At 45.2% G+C, this 25,526-nt stretch overlaps 2 protein-coding genes across 5 annotated transcripts in view; one reads left to right on the top strand and one right to left on the bottom strand.

The window, feature by feature from the left end:
- Nucleotides 1-3,333, top strand: part of LOC109879861 (ras-related protein Rab-14) — a 41,751-nt gene extending 38,418 nt beyond the window's left edge. The window contains exon 8 of the mRNA XM_031803148.1: nt 31-3,333. Coding sequence (XP_031659008.1) covers nt 31-208 — 178 coding nt within the window. The 3' untranslated portion in view covers nt 209-3,333. The remainder of the gene's footprint in view (nt 1-30) is intronic.
- The window catches only part of LOC109879859 (tyrosine-protein kinase ABL1), a 69,770-nt gene continuing 47,326 nt past the window's right edge, over nt 3,083-25,526 (bottom strand). For 3 of the 4 annotated variants that reach the window (XM_020472035.2, XM_031803146.1, XM_020472036.2), the window contains 10 exons: nt 22,346-22,510; nt 20,338-20,633; nt 17,700-17,972; nt 12,479-12,563; nt 12,138-12,315; nt 11,596-11,780; nt 11,298-11,450; nt 6,633-6,722; nt 6,116-6,241; nt 3,083-5,972 (listed from right to left, as the gene is read on the bottom strand). In XM_020472035.2, coding sequence (XP_020327624.1) covers nt 4,348-5,972; nt 6,116-6,241; nt 6,633-6,722; nt 11,298-11,450; nt 11,596-11,780; nt 12,138-12,315; nt 12,479-12,563; nt 17,700-17,972; nt 20,338-20,633; nt 22,346-22,510 — 3,176 coding nt within the window. In that variant the 3' untranslated portion in view covers nt 3,083-4,347. Of the gene's footprint in view, nt 5,973-6,115; nt 6,242-6,262; nt 6,348-6,632; nt 6,723-11,297; nt 11,451-11,595; nt 11,781-12,137; nt 12,316-12,478; nt 12,564-17,699; nt 17,973-20,337; nt 20,634-22,345; nt 22,511-25,526 lie in introns of those variants that run through there. The other variant, XM_031803147.1, reaches the window with a different exon arrangement.

Raw genomic sequence — 25,526 nt, 5'->3', positions numbered from 1 at the left:
CGTGTGACTGACTGGGTGTCCTCTCCCCAGGGGTGAGAACGTGGAGGATGCCTTTCTGGAGGCGGCTAAGAAGATCTACCAGAACATCCAGGACGGCAGTCTGGACCTGAACGCTGCAGAGTCTGGTGTCCAACACAAGCCCTCTGCCCCCCAGGGAGGCCCACTATCCAACGAACCACAGCCCCAGAGGGAAGGCTGCGGCTGCTAATGACCAACGCCTCTCTCTGTGTCCTTCTCCACCCCCCTCCCTCCCCCTCTCTTTCCTCATCCTCCATCATCCCCTCCCCACTCCACTGGGACTGCATGAGGGTGGGGCACGGATGGAGGGAGGGAACAAGGATGGGTTGGCTGGGTTGTGTAGTAGTGTACGTCCCTCTGCCTCCCTCGTTATTCTCATTCCTTTTCCTGTCTGTGCATCCTCCTCCACCTTTTCACATGGTCGTCTTCACGTCTTTCTCTTCCTCTTCCTCCTCATCTGCCATGGGATTCCAGTTCCATGTATAAATACATGGTTTACTGACACAGATGGGTAAACCTGAAGAAATACTTTTTTTAATGTTTCCTTTTATAGCTTCTACTATATTATCAATCAAGTCTCATCTAGCACATCTGAAACCTACCAAGCCTGTATAGTCTAACATCCACTGACAATGAGTTATCTAGACACTCTCTCCGCATCTCTCCCCCTGCATCACTCCTGCATGGTTTAATGATCTAGGACTATTTTAATTGAACTGAAATGTGTATGAGTAAAATATTTCCCTCGATGGCTTGGTCTCTTCCGGGGGAGGAGATGGTTAGTGAGAGAAATGTAATGTATGACGCGGCCCGCTACTGATCACTATTAGCGGTGTGTGTGTGTGTTTGTGTGTGCGTGCGTGGTCCAGTTGTTGAACCTGGTCTAGAACAGGTATCCACTGTCTCTACCCAAAGCCCCCTGGTCCTTATGGTAAAGCTCTGATACTAGGCAGAGATGGAATCCCTCTAATGGTGTTCTACATTACACCTCAGAGTGGCAACACTAGTGTAGTAGAGAGACACTTTAAAGCCCAAGAGACCTGGAATTCCCCTGAAACGCCTCGACCTACTTGTCTTTCTCCCTATATGACGTCACAGGAAAGGCTCTGGGTGTTTTCCTGCCACTACAGTGTGTCTGTGCAGGGATTTCTTTAATTATGTTAATGACACTTAAGAAAACAAAACACGTTTTCCTTTATGGGGAAGGATTCCTTCAGATCATCAGTTTCATTGCACCAACTTCCTCCTCTTCCCCCCCAGACCATATCAATAGAATCTGTCTGTCCTTACCAGCATTTTCTTTGTCGTTTGTTGCCTTATGGTTAATATTATTACTGTTTAATCTTTTCTTTGCTGCGCTACATACTGCTGTCAAATAAACTGTTTTACAATATGGTGATATTTTTGTGTAAAACATGGTAACTGGTGTAACACAGGGGTGCTGGTGAAAAAAGGTAGATGTTGCCCCTTAAATCCAGAGCTAGGATTTAAAAACAAAAGTCAAATTGGGGCTGTTTTATATTTGTTCTGTTTCTTACATGTACAAGTGTGAAATGGAAATGTTATTTTGTTGTATATCCCACTACCCCGGAGACACCCTCAGAGTGGTGTCACAGCCAGGGATCCTGGAGCAATTAGGGTTGAGTGCCTTGCTCAAAGACAGATTGATAGATTTATTTTCAACTAGTCGCTCAGGGATTTGAACTAGCAGCCTTTCGGTTACTGGCCCAACGCTCTAACCACTAGGCTACCTGCTGCGATCAGCTTACCCTATTCCATCTTAACCCTACACCTGTGGTCCCTCACCCCAGCCCACTCTCCTCACAGGCTTGTATAGTAACACCAAGCAACATGCCCCACCAGAACGGCCCCAAATGGAAATAGTTATTCGGAATCTTTTCAAGCTCAATTTCTGTAGGTGACCATGCTATTTGGAGGATTGGTCAACCCAGAGATTGAAGATACACACATCTCAGCATGTTTATTTCATGCTTGGGAATTCTGTAACGTTAGCCAGTGATGGCAGACTAAAAGCATAGCTGATGTTTTGGAGCTGTCAAATCAGTGAGCAGGTACCCTTGATCATTGTCATGACGCCACACCCATCCCATCAAAGTTCATAATGAGAAAGTGTTGGCTATAAATAACTCAAATTAGGATTAATTTCAATCAGCCAAATCAAGGTGTAGATTACTTCTCACATTCCAATGTATGAACTTCTAAACAAGCATCTTAATGCAGCTCTGTGTAGCCAATGGCAATTCCCGCTTTATGTATAATGCCCGGAGCCGCTTGTGGATTTGACAGCTCTAATGCAGTTAAACCTCCACACCGTCAAAACAACCGCTATGTGGATTCGATTGAATTGAGCCCATAGTTTCTATGAATAAATGTTTGGACAGACTCCCTCTACTCAATAGTGCTACTTGGTGGTTCCATCGTTTTGTTTCTTCAGAGACTGAGGATGAAGTGTTCAAACTAGTGCTTTGTCGATTCCACTCAACTCTTGCTTGTAGCAGGTGGAGTGGAGAATGTCACTGTTAGGTTTTTTCTCTCCGTGTAATGTTTAATGAAATGGGATAAAACTATGACCAAAGTATGGAAAGATTGCTTCTACGTTGATAGTGGTCCCCTCCCCAATGTCGGTGGGATTATTAAGGGGATAGGGTGCCATCACCCTAACTCATTTTAATATACCAATGGTAACATGATGCATTGCTGTCTTAATTTTGGGGCGTGGGAATGTCTGGGTCCTCCTACGTTCTGAAACGTACAAGTATACATTTTGAAGGAGCTGTGTTAACATTTAAATGCATTCTTGCGTGTATATGATTTCATTGACAAAATGCTCTAGCCAGAAAATACATTATACATAACCTGTTGTACTGCTTGTCATTCTTGTCACATTGTGCACGTAAACATGTAAGTAGAATAAGAACAGATTCAATTGATGGGTTTCAAGTAGCAAAATTGCACCAAAGTTACAGGGAGAAAATATGTATTTACAAAGGAAAGCAAAATAAGTCTAAAATTGTGAGGTGGCTCGGACACAAAAAAATCAAAGTAGTGGCATGATTTTTATGGGGGGGAATAAAAAATACATGAACAGTACCATGAAGTAAAGGCAGCTTCAGGTTGATTCTGTCCTCAGGCATTGCAGTCAGTCAGGGCAAGGGTGTGGGGAACAGCACAACACAGTGGCATTTCATTGGTTTGGTAAGAAATAACTGTCCTATAATCAACAAATGGTCAGTTTCTCACTGTATATCTGGTTATGCATCCTCCATACATTAAAACATGATGTCCATCCAACTACAGAAGGCTTTTGTGAGGTTTGTAAGTGGCGTGTGTTGAATGTAATAAAATGGTCAGTCGAGGACAAGATGGAAACAACATTCAAATCCGTTGGAGTTCCCTGGTCCCTCTCCAGTAGTGTTCAGTATATGACAGTCATATGCCTGCCTGAAGGAGAAACATTACAATTTGCCTCATCCACATAAGTATTTATAAGGCCATATTGCGCTATTTTAGTTTATCACCGTAATTCCCAAAGCCAGTGTTTTTTAAGGCACTCTATTCAGATCTTAAACATAAACAAAATGTTCCCAGGTAGTCTTCCTGCTCACTTTGCTTCTTCCCTCTATGGCACAGTGCTGCATTACTGCTACTAGCATCCATTCAAACTCAATACTGACAGTCACATTTTCACCATTCATATCACACCACAGAGATCTGCCATGAAGGGTCGCAAGCTGAGGGGAAAACGGTAAATGAGGTGGAGAGACACTCCCCATTATTTCTGGATGGAACAAGACGTTTGGCTGTTTGTCTCCACAGAGCTGGAAGGCATCCTCAGCCATTTAAGGCTTTAAGTTTGTGGCACATTTGCAACTCTGCCAGGAAAGGAATGTGATATGCTTTTTGTCTATTGTATCATAAAAAAAGACATGATAGACAAATGATTGATGAAAAGGTGACGTGATGCAGAATTGGGCCCAGGCCTCTCTGGTTAAGGCTTTCAGTCAAAACACATGAGGAAAAACTCAAACATCTGAATAAGGTTCCTTTGATTCTGAGCACGGTAACCACAGTCTAGTGTTTGAAGTGTCCTCCGACATCCTGTAAGGCTGCATAACATCTATTTCTCCGAAGTGTGCATCATGCTCAAACTGTCCAGGGGCACTGCAGCATGCCCTGCGCTCCACCTCAACGTGAGTTCAGCATGACCACAGTGTAGGAGACACGACTATGGAACATTACATGCAGTGAGAGAGAAGGGGGAGGTTCATTAAAGTTCAGCTTTTTCTTTCAGTCAGTGTGGCCTCTCCGCTACCTCTGAACGATGTCACTGATCTCTTTGACAGATGAGAGCAGCTTGCTGAAGTCCTGCTGTGCTCCGCTGGTGCCCCCAGTGGCAGCAGGGCAGATCTGCAGCTCGCGCAGGCTACTCTCCAGTTTGTTGATGGCCTCGCGGAAGGCAAACTTGTTCCTCATCTGCTGGATGGACTCCACGTAGCTGACGCAGTACTTGGACAGGTTCTTGCCCGCCTCCAGCACGGCACTGTGGCTGCCAGTCTGCTCAGAGTTGCGTCCGATGGCGGCACGCAGCAGCTCCGTGCCCTCCAGGACCATCTCCCTGGTGATGGCAGAGTTGGGCTGGCGCTCTGGGGGTGCACGCGTCTTCCTCAGGGAGCGGCGGGTGTTCATGAGGGGGATGAAGGCTGTGGGAGAGGTCTGGTCTCCTGGGGAGGTGAGGGAGGAGAAGCCCAGGGGGCTGGAGGTGGAGCCAGACACTGAGGAAGAGGAGGTCTTTGACGGCTGTGGTTTAGAGGAGGTGCTGAGGCTGAGTTTCTTGTGGCCCTCCAGGAGAGAGCGAGCTTGGTCACTGGGGCTGGATGGGTTGTGGGAGTCTGAGGCCTTGGCTTTGGTGTCTGTGGGAGAGGGGAGCTCCTGAGTGGGGCTACGGGAGATCTTGCCTGACTTGGCACTGGAGGGCGGGGGTGGAGGGGGAGCAGGCTTGGGCTTCTGGAACTTGCCTCTCTCCCTGGGACCGGAGGAGTCCAGGTTGTGTTTGTGGCGGCGGGCCCTGCACTCGTCCCCAGCTGCCCCCAGAGTGGGAAACACGTTGGGCTTGAGCAGCTCGGCCTGCAGGGCGCTGGTCTTGGAGCTGTCTACCCCCTGCCCTGGAAGCCTCCTACTAAGCTTGGGCGTCAGGGGGCTGGACTCCGCGTCCTTAAACACCTCATCTGATGGATCCTCTGTCTTCTTGGGCAGGCGGGGTGGGGGGGTGAGGGTGCCCATGCGAGGGATGCTGATCTCTGGCTTCTCGTTGGCCCTCTTGCGGGGCAGGGCGGGCTTCCCCCCGAAGGTGCCCGAGTCAAAATGGCCTTTGTGCAGGTCGCGGGGCAGCGTGACTGACTTCCACTCAGAGCGATCCGAGCCTGGGGACATGCTGGAGGCCGAGGAGGAGCGCAGGAAACGTTTCGAGTTAGATACTATATCCTCCTCGCTGGGTGGAGTGGTGGCAGTCTTACCACTTACACTGGGCACCACCGGCGTACACTTCTTCCTGGCATGCTGAGGGGGGAACAAGGGGCCCGGGTAGGTGGGCGCCCCATTGGTAATGCCTCCTGCCCCATTGTTGTTAGCACCCAGAACCTTGTTGGGATCGTTGGTATGTGTATCACTGAAGTTGCCGTTGTTAAAGTCGTCTCGGTGGTCAGGCGCCAGTCCCCGTCTCTCCGGGTGTCCGTCCATCTCCCTGAAAGAGCTGCTGCGTTTGGGCGGGGCAGGCGCCGTCTTCTTCTTCTTCTTGATGAGGTTGAAGAGGCTGTTGCGGGACTTGTCCTTGTCTTTGGGCAGCAGGCGGTCGTCCTCGTTCAGGTTGCTGTCCAGGAACGGACGCTCTTTTCTGGGGAGCATGGGGGACACGGCCACCTCTGGCTCCAAGGCGTCTGGGTGAACACACAGACATGCATATCATCAATTGAACACTCAATAAATTGTCCCAAAGCTCTTTTGACATCTGTTAAATATGGGTTAAAAACACTTAAGGGTGCAATGCATTGAGAAGAGGGGTGTGTTAGGCGAGTCTCACCAGGGCTGTCTCCATCTCGGTCCACGTTCCTACGGAGGGTCCTGGTCTTGGTGGGCAGTTGTGGAGCCTGCTGCATGGGGCCCAGCACCACCTTCTTCCCTTTCTTGCCCAACTCCTTCTCCACCTCTGTCACATGACACACACACACACACACACACACACCAGCATCAGAGACTGTGTATTAACCTACTTCTTGCTCTTATAACCCTTAAACAGCTCTGAAGTACAGCACCTGGAAAACAGATGGCAAATTAACTCCTCTAAGCTGAAAGATTACTGACCCAAATATTATCTGGAAGTGCTTAGAAGCTATTCTCTCTCAATCTGGTTTGATCTAGCACACAACCTACAGATAATATCAGAGCTGTTTAAGGGTTATAAGAGCAAGAAGCAGGTTAATACACAGTCTCTGATGCTGGTGTGTGTGTGTGTGTGTGTGTCATGTGACAGAGGTGGAGAAGAGTTGTCTTAAATTCAGCTATAACGTGAGTAATTGTGACAATATAAGGACACTCACCGTCAGAGATGCTGGACTCCTGAAACATGGTCTCAAAGGCCTGGTGGGTCTCAGCAAAGGAGGGCCGCTCGGTCGGGTTCCACTTCCAGCCTGGGAGATAGGGAGAGAACAGGAAATGAGGTTTGCTACCAATCACAAAACTGTCTGCATGATATGAATGTGTCTGGTTATTTCACATTCAGTGATTTTTCAATATTGTCAGACATGTTTCAACTATATTGAACAAAAACACAACATGCAACAATTTCAAAGATTTTACTGAGTTACGGGATATAGAAGGAAATAAGTAAATTAAAATAAATAAATTAGGTCGTAATCTATGCATTTCACATGACTGGGAATACAGATACCTTAAAAAAAAGGTAGGGGCGTGGATCAGAAAACCAGTCAGTATCTGTTGTGACCACCATTTGCCTCATGCAGCGCGACATATCTTCTTTGCATAGAGTTGATCAGGCTGTACATTTGGGCCTGTGGAATGTTGTCCCACTCATCTTCAATGGCTGTGCGAAGTTGCTGGATATTGGTGGGAACTGGAACTTTGTCGTACACATCGATCCAGAGCATCCCACACATGCTCAATTGGTGACATGTCTGGTGAGTATGGCCGTGGAAGAACTGGGACAATTACAGATCCTTGCGACATGGGGCTGTGCATTATCATGCTAAAACATGGTGATGGCAGCGGATTAATGGCACGACAATGGGCATCAGGATCTCATCACAGTATCTCTGTGCACTCAAATTGCTATTGATAAAATGCAATTGTGTTCGTTGGAGGCGGCTTATGGTAGAGAAATTTACATTCTCTGGCAACAGCTCTGGTGGACATTTCTGCAGTCAGCATGCCAATTGTACGCACCCTCAAAACTTGAGACATCGGTGGCCACATTTTAGATTAGCCTTTTATTATCCCCAGCACAAGGGGCTCCTGTGTAATGATCATGCTGTTTAATCAGCTTCTTGATATGCCACAGCTGTCAGGTGGATGGATTATATATAGTACTTCCGGTGCCGACAGAGATGGCTGCCTCGCTTCGCGTTCCTAGGAAACTATGCAGTATTTTTTTTTTTTTTACATTGGTACCCCAGGTAATCTTAGGTTTCATTACATACAGTCAGGAAGAACTACTGAATATAAGAGCAACGTTAACTCACCATCAGTACGACCAGGAATATGACTTTCGCGAAGCGGATCCTGTGTTTTGCCTTCCAACAAGGACAATGGAATGGATCTCAGCCTGCGACCCAAAACAACGGCGTCGTAAAAGAGGCAAACGAAGCGGTCTTCTGGTCAGGCTCCGGAGACGGGCACATCGCACACCACTCCCCAGCATACTACTCGCCAATGTCCAGTCTCTTGACAACAAGGTTGATGAAATCCGAGCAAGGGTAGCATTCCAGAGAGACATCAGAGACTGTAACGTTCTTTGCTTCACGGAAACATGGCTCACTTGAGAGACGCTAACGGAGTCGGTGCAGCCAGCTGGTTTCTTCACGCATCGCGCCGACAGAAACAAACATCTTTCTGGTAAGAAGAGGGGCAGGGGCGTATGCCTTATGATTAACGAGACGTGGTGTGATCACAACAACATACAGGAACTCAAGTTAGAATTCCTCACAATCAAATGTCGACTGCATTATCCACCAAGGGAATTCTCTTCGATTATAATCACAGCCGTATATATTCCCCAAGCAGACACATCGATGGCCTTGAACAAACTTTATTTGACTCTTTGCAAACTGGAAACCACATATCCCGAGGCTGCATTCATTGTAGCTAAGGATTTTAACAAGGCTAATCTGAAAACAAGACTCCCTAAAATGTATCAGCATATCGATTGCGCAACCAGGGCTGGTAAAACCTTGGATCATTGCTATTCTAACTTCCGCGACGCATATAAGGCCCTCCCCCGCCCTCCTTAAAAGCGCGAACCACTGCTTTTAACCAGGGCAAGGTGACCGGAAACATGACCGAATACAAACAGTGTAGCTATTCCCTCCGCACGGCAATCAAACAAGCTAAGCGTCAGTATAGAGACAAAGTAGAGCCGCAATTCAACGGCTCAGACACCAAGAGGTATGTAGCAGGGTCTTACAGTCAATCACGGATTACAAAGAGAAAACCAGCCCTGTCACGGACCAGGATGTCTTGCTCCCAGACAGACTGCTTTGAGGACAATATAGTGCCACTGACACCGCCCGCAACCAAAACCTGCGGACTCTCCTTCACTGCAGCCGACGTGAGTAAAACATTTAAACGTGTTAACCCTCGCAAGGCTGCAGGCCCAGACGGCATCCCCAGCCGCGTCCTCAGAACATGCGCAGATCAGCTGGCTGGCGTCTCTTTGCGGACATATTCAATCAATCCTTATCCCAGTCTGCTGTTCCCACATGCTTCAAGAGGGCCACCATTGTCCCTGTTCCCTAGAAAGCTAAGGTAACTGAGCTAAATGACTACCGCCCCGTAGCACTCACTTCCGTCATCATGAAGTGCTTTGAGAGACTAGTCAAGGATCATATCACCTCCACCCTACCTGACACCCTAGATCCACTCCAATTTGCTTACCGCCCAAATAGGTCCACAGACGACGCAATCTCAACCACACTGCCCTAACCCATCTGGACAAGAGGAATACCTATGTGAGAATGCTGTTCATCGACTACAGCTCAGCATTTAACACCATAGTACCCTCCAAACTCATCATCAAGCTCGAGACCCTGGGTCTCGACCCCCGCCCTGTGCAACTGGGTACTGGACTTCCTGACGGACCGCCCCCAGGTGGTGAGGGTAGGTAACAACATCTCCACCCCGCTGATCCTCAACACTGGGGCCCCACAAGGGTGAGTTCTGAGCCCCCTCCTGATGGGACAGTAGTGGAGAGGGTATTAAGTTTTAAGTTCCTCGGCGTACACATCACGGACAAACTGAATTGGTCCCCCCACACAGACAGCATCGTGAAGAAGGCGCAGCAGCGCCTCTTCAACCTCAGGAGGCTAAAGAAATTTGGTTTGTTATCAAAAGCACTCACAAACTTTTACATATGCACAATCGAGAGCATCCTGTCGGGCTGTATCACCGCCTGGTACGGCAACTGCTCCGCCCACAACCGTAAGTCTCTCCAGAGGGTAGTGAGGTCTGCACAACGCATCACCGGGGGCAAACTACCTGCCCTCCAGGACTCCTACACCACCCGATGTCACAGGAAGGCCATAAAGATCATCAAGGACAACAACCACCCGAGCCACTGCCTGTTCACCCCGCTATCATCCAGAAGGCGAGGTCAGTACAGGTGCATCTAAGCAGGGACCGAGAGACTGAAAAACAGCTTCTATCTCAAGGCCATCAGACTGTTAAACAGCCACCACTAACATTGAGTGGCTGCTGCCAACACACTGACTCAACTCCAGCCACTTTAATAATGGGAATTGATGTAAAATATATCACTAGCCACTGTAAACAATGCTACTTAATATAATGTTTACATACCCTACATTTCTCATCTCATATGTATATGTATATACTGTACTCTATATCATCTACTGCATCTTTATGTAATACATGTATCACTAGCCACTGTAAACAATGCTACTTAATATAATGTTTACATACCCTACATTTCTCATCTCATATGTATATGTATATACTGTACTCTATATCATCTACTGCATCTTTATGTAATACATGTATCACTAGCCACTGTAAACAATGCTACTTAATATAATGTTTACATACCCTACATTTCTCATCTCATATGTATATGTATATACTGTACTCTATATCATCTACTGCATCTTTATGTAATACATGTATCACTAGCCACTGTAAACAATGCTACTTAATATAATGTTTACATACCCTACATTTCTCATCTCATATGTATATGTATATACTGTACTCTATATCATCTACTGCATCTTTATGTAATACATGTATCACTAGCCACTGTAAACAATGCTACTTAATATAATGTTTACATACCCTACATTTCTCATCTCATATGTATATGTATATACTGTACTCTATATCATCTACTGCATCTTTATGTAATACATGTATCACTAGCCACTGTAAACTATGTAAACACATTGTTTACATACCCTACATTACTCATCTCATATGTATATACTGTACTCAATACCATCTACTGTATCTTGCCTATGCCGTTCTTTACCATCACTCATTCATATATCTTTATGTACATATTCTTTATCCCTTAACACTTGTGTGTATAAGGTAGTAGTTTTGGAATTGTTGGGTTAGATTACTCGTTGGTTATTACTGCATTGTCGGAACTAGAAGCACAAGCATTTCGCTACACTCGCATTAACATCTGCTAACCATGTGTATGTGACAAATACATTTGATTTGATTTATATATTATATTGACAGGGATGTCAACAAATTTGTGAACAAAATTTGATAGAAATAAGCTTTTTGGCGTATGGAACATTTCTGGGATCTTTTATTTCAGCTCATGAAACATGGGACCAACACTTTACACGTTGCGTTTATATTTTTGTTCAGTATAGTTAGTCATTAGGCACTCAATGACTTCATTCCAGTAGACATTAAACAAACAAAACATGATGAAGGTAGTTAGAGAACTATTTTGAGAAGCCAGGCTGTGCCATTTAGACATAGACAGATGTATGTGTACTCACAGGCCCTCATGAGCTGGTAGACCTTCTCTGGGCAGCCCTCCGGACGGTCCATGCGGTAGTCCTTCTCTAGGAGCTCATACACCTGGGAGAGGTCTATGCCAGGGTACGGAGACATCCCATAGGTGGCGATCTCCCACAGCAACACTCCGAACGCTGGGAGTTTGGGATAACAAAGTACAGAGATTAGTCCATTTGCATGCCAAAACAAGACAATGACATTGTAATCACAATGACATAAATAATTCTAAATATCAGAAATACATTTGTCATTGAGTTACTGTGTCATCTTCAAACTCACCCCAGACATCAGATTTGATGGAGAACTTGTTGTAGGCCAGGCTCTCCGGGGCGGTCCACTTGATGGGGAACTTGGCCCCAGCGTGGGCCGTGTACGTGTCCCCCGTCATCAGCCTGCTCAGCCCGAAGTCTGCCACCTTCACCAGGTGGTTCTCCCCCACCAGACAGTTACGGGCTGCCAGGTCCCTGGAGCACAGAGCGAAAACAGAGGAGCATGATGTATTTTTTTAGGATGGCAATTCTCTTCTAATATCTATGTCTTTAGGTGTTGTCTGTTACGTGGGCACTTGAGTATGAAGCTGAGTCTCAACAAGCTTGACAATTAAAAGCAAATTGGGGAATCGACAAGAGGACATAAATCACATCTTCTAGGCCATAATAAAACATGCTGGGGCAAAGTCAATCTCACAGCAACAGCGCACATATGATATTTCTGTCTGGGGGAGGGCAAATGATAGGCAAGAGTGAGGGGCAGGGGAGGTTAGTGAAAGGTAAGAAATGCGAAGAAAGAGAAACTGAGGTTAAGCTAGTGTCATGTCTCACCTGTGGATGAAGTTCTTCCTCTCCAGGTACTCCATGGCGGAGGAGATCTGCGTGGCCATGTAGAGCAGCACCACAGCGTTGACCTCCTCCCTGTTACACTCCCTCAGGTAGTCCAGCAGGTTGCCATGGGTCATGAACTCTGTGATGATGTAGAATGGGGGCTCCCGCGTGCACACGCCTGGCAGAGAGAGAGAGGCAGAGTTAGTCACAGCACTGACAATGGCAGTACAGTGTGGCATTTCACAAAGAGACAATTAAGACTGAGGGCTCTAGTTAAAAGTAGTGCAATATCAAGGGAATGCTGTTTGAGACGCAACCTGAGACATAACCCAGTAACTCACCCAGTAGCTGTACCAGGTTGGGGTGTTTGATCTCCTTCATGACAGCAGCCTCCTTTAGGAACTCCTCCACCTCCATGGTGTCCTCCTGAGTGGGTGAGAACAGGGCCAGAGGGTCAACCACACACATCAGGTGAAAATATATTCAAAATAGTTAGATACATCTTCACTGCCTTCAGAAAGCATTCATACCCCTTGACATATTCCACATTTTGTTTAATGCAAACAGGGTGCATGTTTTAGAATATTTTTATTCTGTAAAGGCTTCCTTTTTACTCTGTCATTTAGGTTAGTATTGTGGAGTAATGACAATGTTGTTGATCCATCCTCAGTTTTCTCCTATCACAGCCATTAAACTAACTGTTTTAAGCAAATTTCAATTTACAAAAAACCCCAGATGTTTTTCGTCTATTGAGCTTCTAGTCATTTTATAGCTTCTGTTTCCAGGCCTCCTGGGCCATATACAGCGTTCCTCACTGGGTTCCCTGAATTCCTATCGGACCTTGTAGTCATAGCAGATAATATTCACATTTTTGGTGACTTTAATATTCACATGGACAAGTCCACAGACCCACTCCAAAAGGCTTTCGGAGCCATCATCGACTCAGTGGGTTTTGTCCAACATGTCTCTGGACCTACTCACTGTCACAGTCATACTCTGGACCTAGTTTTGTCACATGGAATAAATGTTGTGGATCTTAATGTTTTTCCTCATAATCCTGGACTATCGGACCACCATTTTATTACGTTTGCAATCGCAACAAATAATCTGCTCAGACCCCAACCAAGGAGCATCAAAAGTCGTGCTATAAATTCTCAGACAACCCAAAGATTCCTTGATGCCCTTCGAGACTCCCTCTGCCTACCCAAGGACGTCAGAGGACAAAAATCAGTTAACCACCTAACTGAGGAACTCAATTTAACCTTGCGTAATACCCTAGATGCAGTTGCACCCCTAAAAACTAAAAACATTTGTCATAAGAAACTAGCTCCCTGGTATACAGAAAATACCCGAGCTCTGAAGCAAGCTTCCAGAAAATTGGAACGGAAATGGCGCCACACCAAACTGGAAGTCTTCCGACGAGCTTGGAAAGACAGTACCGTGCAGTATCGAAGAGCCCTAACTGCTGCTCGATCATCCTATTTTTCCAACTTAATTGAGGAAAATAAGAACAATCCAAAATGTATTTTTGATACTGTCGCAAAGCTAACTAAAAAGCAGCATTCCCCAAGAGAGGATGGCTTTCACTTCAGCAGTAATAAATTCATGAACTTCTTTGAGGAAAAGATCATGATCATTATAAAGCAAATCATTATAAATCTGTGTATTCCTCCAAAGTTCAGTTTGAGTCTGTACAACTCTGCCAGGATCTAGGATCAAGGGAGACACTCAAGTGTTTTAGTACTATATCTCTTGACACAATGATGAAAATAATCATGGCCTCTAAACCTTCAAGCTGCATACTGGACCCTATTCCAACTAAACTACTGAAACAGCTGCTTCCTGTGCTTGGCCCTCCTATGTTGAACATAATAAATGGCTCCCTATCCACCGGATGTGTACCAAACTCACTAAAAGTGGTAGTAATAAAGCCTCACTTGAAAAAGCCAAATCTTGACCCAGAAAATATTAAAAACTATCGGCCTATATCGAATCTCCCATTCCTCTCAATTGTTTTTGAAAAAGCTGATGTGCAGCAACTCACTACCTTCTTGAAGACAAACACTGTATACGAAATGCTTCAGTCTGGTTTTAGACCCCAACATAGCACTGAGACACTTGTGAAGGTGGTAAATTACATTTTAATGGCATCAGACCGAGGTTCTGCATCTGTCCTCGGTGCTGCATCTGACCTTAGTGCTGCTTTTGATACCATCGATTTGAAACCCAAATTGGTCTACACGGACAAGTTCTGGCCTGGTTTAGATCTTATCTGTCGGAAAGATATCAGTTTGTCTCTGTGAATGGTTTGTCCTTGACAAATCAACTGTACATTTCTGTGTTCCTCAAGGTTCCGTTTTAGGACCACTATTGTTTTCACTATATATTTTACCTCTTGGGGATGTCATTCGAAAACATAATGTTAATTTTCACTGCTATGCGGATGACACACAGCTGTACATTTTAATGAAACACGGTGAAGCCCAAAAATTGCCCTTGCTAGAAGCCTGTGTTTCAGACATAAGGAAGTGGATGGCTGCAAACTTTCTACTTTTAAACTCAGACAAAACAGAGATGCTTGTTCTAGGTCCCAAGAAACAAGAGATCTTCTGTTGAATCTGACAATTAATCTTGATGGTTGTACAGTCGTCTCAAATAAAACTCTGAAGGACCTTAGCGTTACTCTGGACCCTGATCTCTATTTTGACAAACATATCAAGACTATCAATGACAGCTTTTTTTCATAACACGTAACATTGCAAAAATCAGAAACTTGTCCAAAAATGATGCAGAAAAATGTATCCATGCTTTTGTTACTTCTAGGTTAGACTACTGCAATGCTCTACTTTCCGGCTACCCGGATAAAGCACTAAATACACTTCAGTTAGTGCTAAATACTGCTGCTAGAATCCTGACTAGAACCCCAAAATTGTATCATATTACTCCAGTGCTAGCCTCCCTAAACTGGCTTCCTGTTAAGGCAAGGGCTGATTTCAATGTTTTACTGCTAACCTACAAAGCATTACATGGGCTTGCTCCTGCCTATCTTTCCGATTTGGTCCTGCCGTACATACCTACAAGTACGGTACGGTCACAAGACGCAGGCCTCCTAATTGTCATCCCTAGAATTTCTAAGCAAACAGCTGGAGAGAGGGGTTTCTCCTATAGCTCCATTTTTATGGAATGGTCTGCCTAACCATGTGAGAGAAGCAGACTCGGTCTCAACCTTTAAGTCTTTATTGAAAACTCATCTCTTCAGTAGGTCCTGTGATTGAGTGTAGTTTGGCCCAGTAGTGTGAAGGTAGACGGAAAGGCTCTGGAGCAACGAACCACCCTTGCAGTCTCTGCCTGGTCAGTTCCCCTCTCTCCACTGGGATTCTCTGCCTCTAACCCTATTACAGGGGCTGAGTCACTGGCTTACTGGTGCTCTTGCATGTCGTCCCTAGGAGGGTTGCGTCACTTGAGTGGGTTGAGTCACTGATGTGATCTTCCTGTCTGGGTTGTCGCCCCCCCTTGGGTTGTGCCGTTGGGGGAGCTCTTTGTGGGATATACTCGGCCTCGTCTCAGGATGGTAAGTTGGTGGTTGAAGATATCCCTCTAGTGGTGTGGGGGCTGTGCTTTGGTAAAGTGGGTGGGGTTATATCCTGCCTGTTTGGCCCTGTACAGGGGTATCATCGGATGGGGCCACAGTGTCTCCTGACCCCTCCTGTCTCAGCCTCCAGTATTTATGCTGCAGTAGTTTGTGTCAGGGGGCTATGATCAGTCTGTTATATCTGGAGTATTTCTCCTGTTTTATCCGGTGTCCTGTGTGAACTTAAGTATGCTCTCTCTAATTCTCTCTTTCTCTCTCGGAGGACCTGAGCCCTAGGACCATGTCTCAGGACTACCTGGCATGATGACTCCTTGCTGTCCCCAGTCCACCTGGCCGTGCTGCTGCTCCAGTTTCAACTGTTCTGCCTGCGGCTATGGAACCCTGACCTGTTCACCGGACGTGCTACCTGTCCCAGACCTGCTGTTTTCAACTCTCTAGAGACAGCAGAAGCGGAAGAGATACTCTCAATGATCGGCTATGAAAAGCCAACTGACATTTACTCCTGAGGTACTGACCTGTTGCACCCTCGACAACCACTGTGATTATTATTATTTGACCATGCTGGTCATTTATGAACATTTGAACATCTTGGCCATGTTCTGTTATAATCTCCACCCGGCACAGCCAGAAGAGGACTGGCCACCCTCATAGCATGGTTCCTCTCCAGGTTTCTTCCTAGGTTTTAGCCTTTCTAGGGAGTTATTCCTAGCCACCGTGCTTCTACACCTGCATTGCTTGCTGTTTGGGGTTTTAGGCTGGGTTTCTGTACAGCACTTTAATATATCATCTGATGTAAGATAGGCTATTTAAATAAATTAGATTTGATTTCGCCTCATGGCGAAATCCCTGAACAGCTTCCTTCCTCTCCGGTAACTGAGTTAGGAAGGACGCCTGTATCTTTATAGTGACAGGGTGTATTGATACACCATCCAAAGTGTAATTAATAACTTCACCATGCTCAAAGGGATATTCAGTGTTTGCTTTTTAATTTAGTTATTTTTACTCATCTATCAATAGGTTCCCTTCTTTGCGAGGCATTGGAAAACCTCCCTGGTCTTTGTAGTTGAATCTGTGTTTGACATTCACTGCTTGACTGAAGGGCCTTACAGATAATTGTATGTGTGGGGTACAGCGATGAGGTAGTCATTAAAAAACTATGTTAAACACAATTATTGCTCACAAGTCCATGCAACTTATTATGTGACTTGTTCAGCAATCTTTTTACTCCTGAACTTATTTAGGTTTGCCATAAGAAAGGGTTTGAATATTTATTGACTCAAGCCATTTCAATTAATTTATCATTTCAAAAAACATAATTCCTCTTTGACATTATGTGGTATTGTGTGTATGCCAGTGAACAAAAATCTAAATCTAATCCATTTTAAATCCAGGCTGTAACAAAATGTGGAAGGGGTGTGAATACTTTGATGGCACTGTAGACTATACGCATGGCTAGCTTCACATGTTTCTACCTATAGATGCGTTACAATAAGTGTGTTTGCTCAGCAGATGTCTAAACGGAGTAACCTTCTTCTGTTCTACACCAGGTGGTGGTATACTCAGCACAGTTCCCAGTTCCCATCACACCATCCTGAAACTCCACTGTTATTTTACAACTGCCTAACTAAGACTACAAGCAGCTAAAAGACAATATTGACTACAGCACTGCATTAGGGTGGCAGGTAGCCTAGCGGTTAAAGCGTTGGGCCAGTAACCGAAAGGTAGCTGGTTCGAATACCTGAGCCGACAAGGTGAAAAATCTGTTGATGTGCCCTTGAGCAAGGCACTTAACCCTAATTTGACCCATGAGCGCCATACTACTATTATGGCTGACCTTGTAAAACAACACATTTCACTGCACCTATCCGGTGTATGTGACAAATAAAATAAACCAAAAACACTGTCATCAACTCATTCTGATGGTTTAATCCCCCTCCCTAGACTCCCAACAAACCCCCTGAGACGTGTACCTTGAGGGTCTTGACGGCCACGGTGAGGCTGTACTTCTTCCAGATCCCCTCGTAGACCTCTCCGTACTGGCCCCCACCCAGCTTGTGCTTCATGGTGATGTCGGTGCGCTCCATCTCCCACTTGTCATAGTTGGGTGACACGCCATAGATGGTGGGCTTGTTGCGTTTGGGCGCCGGGTAGTGCAGTGTGGTGATGAGGCCATCGGCTACCGTGGAGTGGTGGTGAACCAGCTCTGCCAGGGTGTTGAATCGACTCTCAGACGACACATATAGCTGGGGTAAGGGAGAAGAGGGAAGAGACCATTTCCAGTTGAGACTATGACTGTTAAGCCCATAACAGAAAGGAGATTCAATGACCTTGGGAGTGAGAGGTTGGTTGGAGCAACACCGGAGATGTGGGTTTAAATCCAGCTCGAGTTACATAGATGTTAAATAGGTCACTTTACATTAAAGTGTCTAATAGATGAACACCAAAGAGGATAGATAAATGATTCTGTAGTATGAATCACCTGAACTGGCTGGATATGATAATATGTGGAAAAGCAGCACACTCAGAAAGCACGGAGAGCAAGAAAAGCACTTTCCAGCAGCAGATGATCTCTGGCGAGAGATATTGGTCAAGGCTGACTGAACACAGTCTTTTCCATTGTCCATGTCTTATATAAGACCACAGTCCCAGATCCTGTGTTCCACTGTGGAAACATTCCGCACTCTTCATATCTGGATGGATTTCCAGAGTTTATAACATAATGTAAATGGAGATAATGTAAGTAGGTACTAACTGAGTAGGTAGGTCGTGAAAGAACCTGAAAAGAGCCGCATCCGAAGGTCCGGAACAATAAAGAGGCCTGTTCCGTTGTTCAACTACCTCACAATCAGCTTAAAGCTCCAACTTGACCACTTATCAGGGCCTGTCTCAGTAAAAACCATCCAAGTGGGAGCTCAATTTCATTAACACAAGAATCTGGGCTGATCAGAATACTGTCAATCACTGTGTTGTGTGGGGGTGATATGAGGAGTGTTCCACAGACAGGAGAGGTACACATATTGGGAAAGTCTGCATTCCAGCCGGCTGATTGTGAGCACAGTGGGAGACAGCGGAACTGCAGGGGATAGGGAGGGTAGGAGATTGATACTTTAAAACACACACACGCACGAGACCAGTGTGTGTGTGTCATTTTGTCTACGTGTGTGTGTTTGTGTGCGCGTGCTGGTCTGGTGTGGAACAGAGAGGTCGTTTGGAGCATTCCTCTCGTGCATGCCGTTCCACTCGCTCACCTCTGTGCAGTGAGGAATGCTGGGATCCGTATGACATAGAAAGGATGGCAGCTGTCCTGCGGTGGAGGTGGTTTACCTCAGCTGGCCTGACAGACAGCTGGGTTAAGAGAGGGGAGAAGACAGCTGGCAGACTGACTATCCTAATACTCGTACGACTTCTTTCCCAGTCTCCATTCCTCCTGACCACTAATAACGGTTGGTATAGCACAATAACAGTGTGTCCTAACAGTCACATACAGCCTCCTTTCCTTCAAACGGACAGGCTTCTGCAATGAATGATGATGCTGGTTGAGCTGAAAATATAATAGGTTGATAATTAACTATTAGGTACCGATTTTTCCACTCACTGTATTTTCACCTGGATTTGGTCTTCAGCATCTTTCTATTGAGGTCAGTGGTCATGAAGGAGAGAAGAGGCCATTTTAGAGTGTTGAAATATAGGCCTCTAACCTTAACCAGTTCCAGACCTGCCGTGTCCTCTCTAAATGAGCCTTTCCCAGAGGGGGTACAGTAAGCTGCTCTGTGGAGACCTCCACTAAAGCCCACTGTCTGCCTTGGCCACAGCTTAATGGGCTGTATAACCAGAGGAGCTCAGTGAGACAGTCATGCCACTTACAGCTGCCTCCAATAATCACCTAACCAGAGAGAGAGGTAAAACCCATGGATGTTTAGGACTTGGGGACATAGGACTCTGGCAGTGGTAGAAAAAGTACCCAATTGTCATACTTGAGTAAAAGTACCTTAACAGAAAATGACTTTAGTAAATGTTGCCCAGTACAACCCTACTTGAGTAAAAGTCTTAAAGCATTTGGTTTTAAATATACGTAAGTATCAAAAGTAAATGTAATTGCTCAAATATACTTAAGTATCAAAAGTAAATGTATAAATCATTTCAAATTCCTTATGTTAAGCAAACCATATGGCACAATGTTCTTATTTTTATTTACGGCTAGCCAGAGGCATGCTCCAACACTCAGACATCATTTACAAACGAAGCATGTGCTTAGTGAGTTCGCCAGACGAGAGGCAGTAGGGATGACCAGGGATGTTCTCTTGACAATTGTGTGAATTAGATAATTTTCCTGTCAGGCTAAGCATTCAAAATGTAACATGTACATTTGGGTGTCAGGGAAAATGTATGGAATAAAAAGTATAATATTTTCATAAAGTACATAAATGTAGTGAAGTAAAAGTAGCCAAAAATATAAAATAGTAAAGATACCCCCAAAAAACAAATTAAGTAGTACTTTCAAGTATTTTTACTTAAGTACTTACACCATTGGTCTCTGTCTGGGCACCTTTACATATGAAGATGTGATAGAGTAGAGGTAGGTGGTGTGTGAGTACTGTATATCCTCACCTTCCCGTCGGAGGCCGTGTTGATCCTGTAATGGTAGACGCGACCCTCGTAGCGCAGTGAGATAGACCTCTGCCCGGGGCTGCTCTCGCTCTCCCTGACCAGGAAGCTGCCGTTGATACCCGAGCTGAGCAGGTACTCAGCAGCATTGCGCGACACAGGCCCATGGTACCAGCTGTGCTTCTCCAGGCTGTTGACCGGGGTGATGTAGTTACTGGGCACCCAGCCCTGGCCGTGGTTGGTCTGTGCCTCGCACCACTCCCCATTATGGTTATAACCCAGGACTCGCAGCTTCTCTCCTGCAGCACGGGTGGACATGCCATTAGGGTGAAAGCAGGGGAAACTACAGAGGGATTCTACACTACATGCGAGACCTTTAAGGAGTACGGCAGGCGGTTTATATAGACACCACTCCAAGTAGATTTCTACTGGTTAAAGGAGAAACGTCACATGTAAAAGAGACTTACTATAGAATGGTTGATTTGTTGCTATAAATGACTAGTATAGTTACTATCCTAAAGGTTCTACATTCTACACAATTGAGGCGATGCTTGCGCGGAGCTTGTGCTAACGTTTATTTCCAGTTGCATCATAGACCAACATGAAAGTGCCACATACTCAGTATTCTGAGACTGAGCCAGAGTGGTTAATCCACTGTATCTAATGTAATGTTTACTCAGATTGTGACACTGGGTTTTTTTCCCATTGGTTATGGAGTTAGCAGGGTTGACGTCACTGTCTGATCCTGGTTTCAGACTCAGCATAGCGGCTCAGCATAAACTACAATTCACAAGAGAGTTTAATGCAAAAGTGTATTAGTTAATAATATATGTATTTTTAAACATTAACATGAAAACTGTACTTTTCAATTTGGAGATATGAAGATACGATGCCAACCCAACTTGTTTAGTAAGAAGCCCTAATTGAAGCAGCCCTAGACTTCTGTATAAAATCTACCCTTATATAGCCTTAGTGACACAACTATTTACATTGCCTTATTACATAACGTATTTTGCCTTTTTATTTCCTGGTATTTAAATATGCATTTTTGCATCTCTCTCCTGCCTGCTGCATTGTGTTCCAGCCGCTCCAGTGGAAAGAGCTCTTTGCGACAATGGGACCAGCTATGCTAGTTCGCAATAGCAGTAGCAGGTAGCAACAGCGCTCGTCCAATGATTTGTTTTATGTTTTAACACTGACACATGGAATCATTACGTTGTCTTAGCCTGTATATGTTCGACCTAGCTGACAATCAAGGAGAGATAGGGAACGGGACACAAATATGTGGATTTCCAGACAGTCTAAACCCTCCCCATCCCCCCGAGAGGACACTGTATCCATCTCAGCGCAGTCAGAACTTTTAAATGAAGATAAAAACACAAGCAGTCACACACACACACACAGTCCTGTTTATCTACCGCTGATAAGGGCCGTTTTGCACATTGACCCCATGACGAAGGCAGGTCCCTGACAACAATAAGACCAGAGGGAGTATTTTCACACAGCCTGTTGATGCTCTCTGGGCTATGATGGACGGTTTTACTGTTAAACGTTTCAGAGCACAGAGACGGTTCTCTGACGGGAATCTAATGTACCCTCACAGAGACGGTTCTGTGATGGGAAACTAATGTACCCTCACAGAGACTGTTCTGTCATGGAAAACTAATGTACCCTCACAGAGACGGTTCTGTGACGGAAAACGAATGTACCCTCACTGAGACGGTTCTCTGACGGGAAACTAATGTGCCCTCACAGAGACGGTTCTGTGATGGGAAACTAATGTACCCTCACAGAGACGGTTCTGTGATGGAAATCTAATGTACCCTCACAGAGACGGTTCTGTGATGGGAAACTAATGTACCCTCACAGAGACGGTTCTGTGATGGGAAACTAATGTACCCTCACAGAGACAGACTCACAGTGCAGAGCTGGGGACTGTTCCATTTCAAGTCACAGTACTGCATTTGATCGCAACTTTCTGTCACACACGCACTCACACACATTCTCTTACCTTTAGTTATGCTGAGAGTGTTGTCCCCACTGGCCACAAAGTCATACAGCGCAACAAAAAGGTTGGGGTCATTCTCGCTGGGCCCGGCCAACAGGTTCTCTTTTGAGTTCCAGCGGGCCGCTTCGGTCAGACCCTGGGGCTCAAAGTCTGGTCTCTGGAGAGCTTCTGGAACACACAACAGACAGGTCCAACGTGAGAACATGTCTTTATCTATTAAACAAGTGGACATTGGGGGAAAGAGCGAGATCGGGAACTGGGAGTGAGTCGATCAGATCTGTGTTAAATAAAGCAACAACTAATCAAGTCAATAGACTGTCTATCACCATGTCATAGAAACAGACATAAGAGAAAAATACATTCTCAATGTACTGACATTTCAGTCTTCAGGCTATTCCAGGAACACACACAGACACTTAACACATTACAAACACTAAAGTCATTCACACCTGTATATGTAGCCTGTTCTTTAAAGAAAAAAGTCCCCCCGTCACACTGAAGGAACATTTCTCAGAAAAAGTTTCATAGTTGCACTATTGTGCTGGCCTGCACAGCAGCTGTGATTTGACTATGGTATTAAAGGCAGCAATATGAACTGAGATCTTTCATTAAGACCAGGCCGATAACATTGTCCATCTCTGCACTACTTACCTTTCATTTCCTGGAGTACCACGGCTTTGCTTCAATTTCAAGACATTGTTTTCAATAACAAGACTCTCCAATAAGAGTTGACCCATCTTTGCCTGCAATGTTGTAGTAAGAAGGGAAATTCTAACTGTGATAAGCTTCCAATAAGGTCTGAAATAACACTGTTTACAGGCACTACAACAACAGATTATGCTCATTATACCCAAATAATGGGAGTTTGAGAGCCTGAGAGGTATCTGGATGACACATCAATGTCACCAGAACTGGAGAGAGAGAGTTGCAGAAGAGAGGTGGAAACAAAGGAAAGAGATAGAGGTGACTTCATTGTGTGATGGTGACTTTATTGTGTGATGGTGACTTTATTGTGTGATGGTGACTTCATTGTGTGATGGTGACTTTGTGTGATGGCGACTTCATTGTGTGATGGTGACTTTATTGTGTGATGGTGACTTCATTGTGTGATGGTGACTTTATTGTGTGATGGTGACTTCATTGTGTGTTGGTGACTTTATTGTGTGATGGTGACTTCATTGTGTGATGGTGACTTCATTGTGTGGCCAAATCAGCTGTTTCAGCACCTTGCGCCTCTCACCACACACCTCCTCAGCTCGGACACGGCCTGAGAAAGCCAGGGAGAAACTTTTGATCATCTGCTGAGGCCATAGTGATACCCGAGAGAAAGGACAGGCCTGTTGGTAGTAGGCTAACCCACTGAGTTTATGCTAAACATTCCATTCAGGAGACAGGGAGGCTGTGATATAGTGAACCCTGGCAAAGCACTGATCCCTGATTGTTATGATCTTTATTTGTATCTTATGTCAAGCCAACAGCCCTGACAGAGCAATCTGGTGAAATGCAGACTGGAAGACTATTTTGTGTTCTACTGTGGGCATACATAGCGTGATGAGAGCCACAGAGAGAGATCAAATAAATCCATGGTTACCACACACTGCTGACCGGCTCTAACTGGGTGCTGGGCACAGGACAGACCTTAGGGATGTGCATGATGAACATTCCTGAGGAGTCTGCGATAAGAGGCATCTGAACACATTCTGCTCCCCAGCATTGAGCCACTGGTAGAGGGGCCTCCTGTTAACAGTGGATTGGGATTGCAGAGCAAGAACTTAACCATTCAGACAATGAGCAGAAAGAAGGTCTCTCACTCTATAATCTATAATCATCCCTATCTTTCTAACTATAGGCTACAAGTGCAAGGGTGCACATGAGGAAAGACGGCTTGATTTCTGAAAGTGAGCGGCTGAAATCAATCGAACTCCAAGGCTATGATTCAAGTCGGAAAAAATAAGCTCTTCGATTTTGGAGAATAAACATTGGCAAACGAAGGTTGCATGGTGACGAAATAACAAGAGTTGGAGGAAGATAAACAAATTACTGTACTGAGTAAGACATGAGAGGAGGGGGTGGAGGGGACAGACTGGTGTGTGGGCACTAGAACAGCCAACCCCCTACACATACTGTATGTCCATTTTACTGACCACAAACACCTCTGCTCTTAGTGAGTGAAGAGTGACAGCAGACTGATACACTGCATGATATCAGAGAGAGAAATGGAATGAGACTGAACATGAGGCTAAAAAGAAAGAAGGAAAGCTAGAAATCCAGCAGTAGCTCATGGAGAGGCGGGGATTACATCATATCCTGACTACATTACTGGGGAAGAGAATCCATCCAGCAGTGATGAAATATGTGTGGAAATCGAGGCACTCTATGACAGAGATGGTATGAGTATTACAGATGAACTGATGAGCTGAAACTAACCCCAAACACACTGACAGAACACAGGATACATAGATTGGCCTGGTGGAGTTTATCACAACCAGTACCTTCTTGACCTCAGATCAAAACACAGAAGGTCCAAACATTCCAGTTCCATGATGTAGAGCCAAGCCACGTGAGGTGAAGGACGGAAAATAACTCACGCTTGGGCGATTCTGTTGCATCACCTGGCTGTTGACAACTGTGACGGGTGACAAAGAGTATGATGCTGGATCAAGCCTGAGATCTGGAGGTCTAACCACTGTTTGGAGATCCTATCTGGATCTGGTGCCGCTGTAGACTAGTTAGCTCCCCCCGGCTCTACTGTGGTTAGGTCAAACATTGGGGCATTAAACATGAGGGTGAGTGAACCTGCCACACAGAGGGGGTCCGGTGTAAATGGCTAGGAGTTATTGAAGAATTTGCAACACATTCTGTTGCTATCAGTAATGTCAACTGAAAGAAGAGTAAATTGGGGTTTATCTTTCCTCTTGCAAATTCATTCAGTGGATATTCTTCCAGAGGGAATTGCTTCATTTTTTTAAGAGAAATACAGAACACTTAATTCCAAATCAGAGACTGTTCATTCAACATGCTTTTTGGTCCATCTTCATTTTTGTGTATGTAAAATTATATGAAAGGGTGTGTTTGAAAGATTAATCAACATTCACTTTGCTGGAATGTGTTCCGGGACCATTTTACACAATCCTGGGAGAAATGGTGTAAAAACGTACTCAATTGTCATACTTGAGTAAAAGTA

Source organism: Oncorhynchus kisutch, linkage group LG23 (assembly GCF_002021735.2).
Source record: "Oncorhynchus kisutch isolate 150728-3 linkage group LG23, Okis_V2, whole genome shotgun sequence".
Lineage (NCBI taxonomy): Eukaryota > Metazoa > Chordata > Actinopteri > Salmoniformes > Salmonidae > Oncorhynchus > Oncorhynchus kisutch.
The sequence above is the reverse complement of the archived record's forward strand: the minus strand, read 5'-3'. Positions and strand labels throughout refer to the sequence as shown.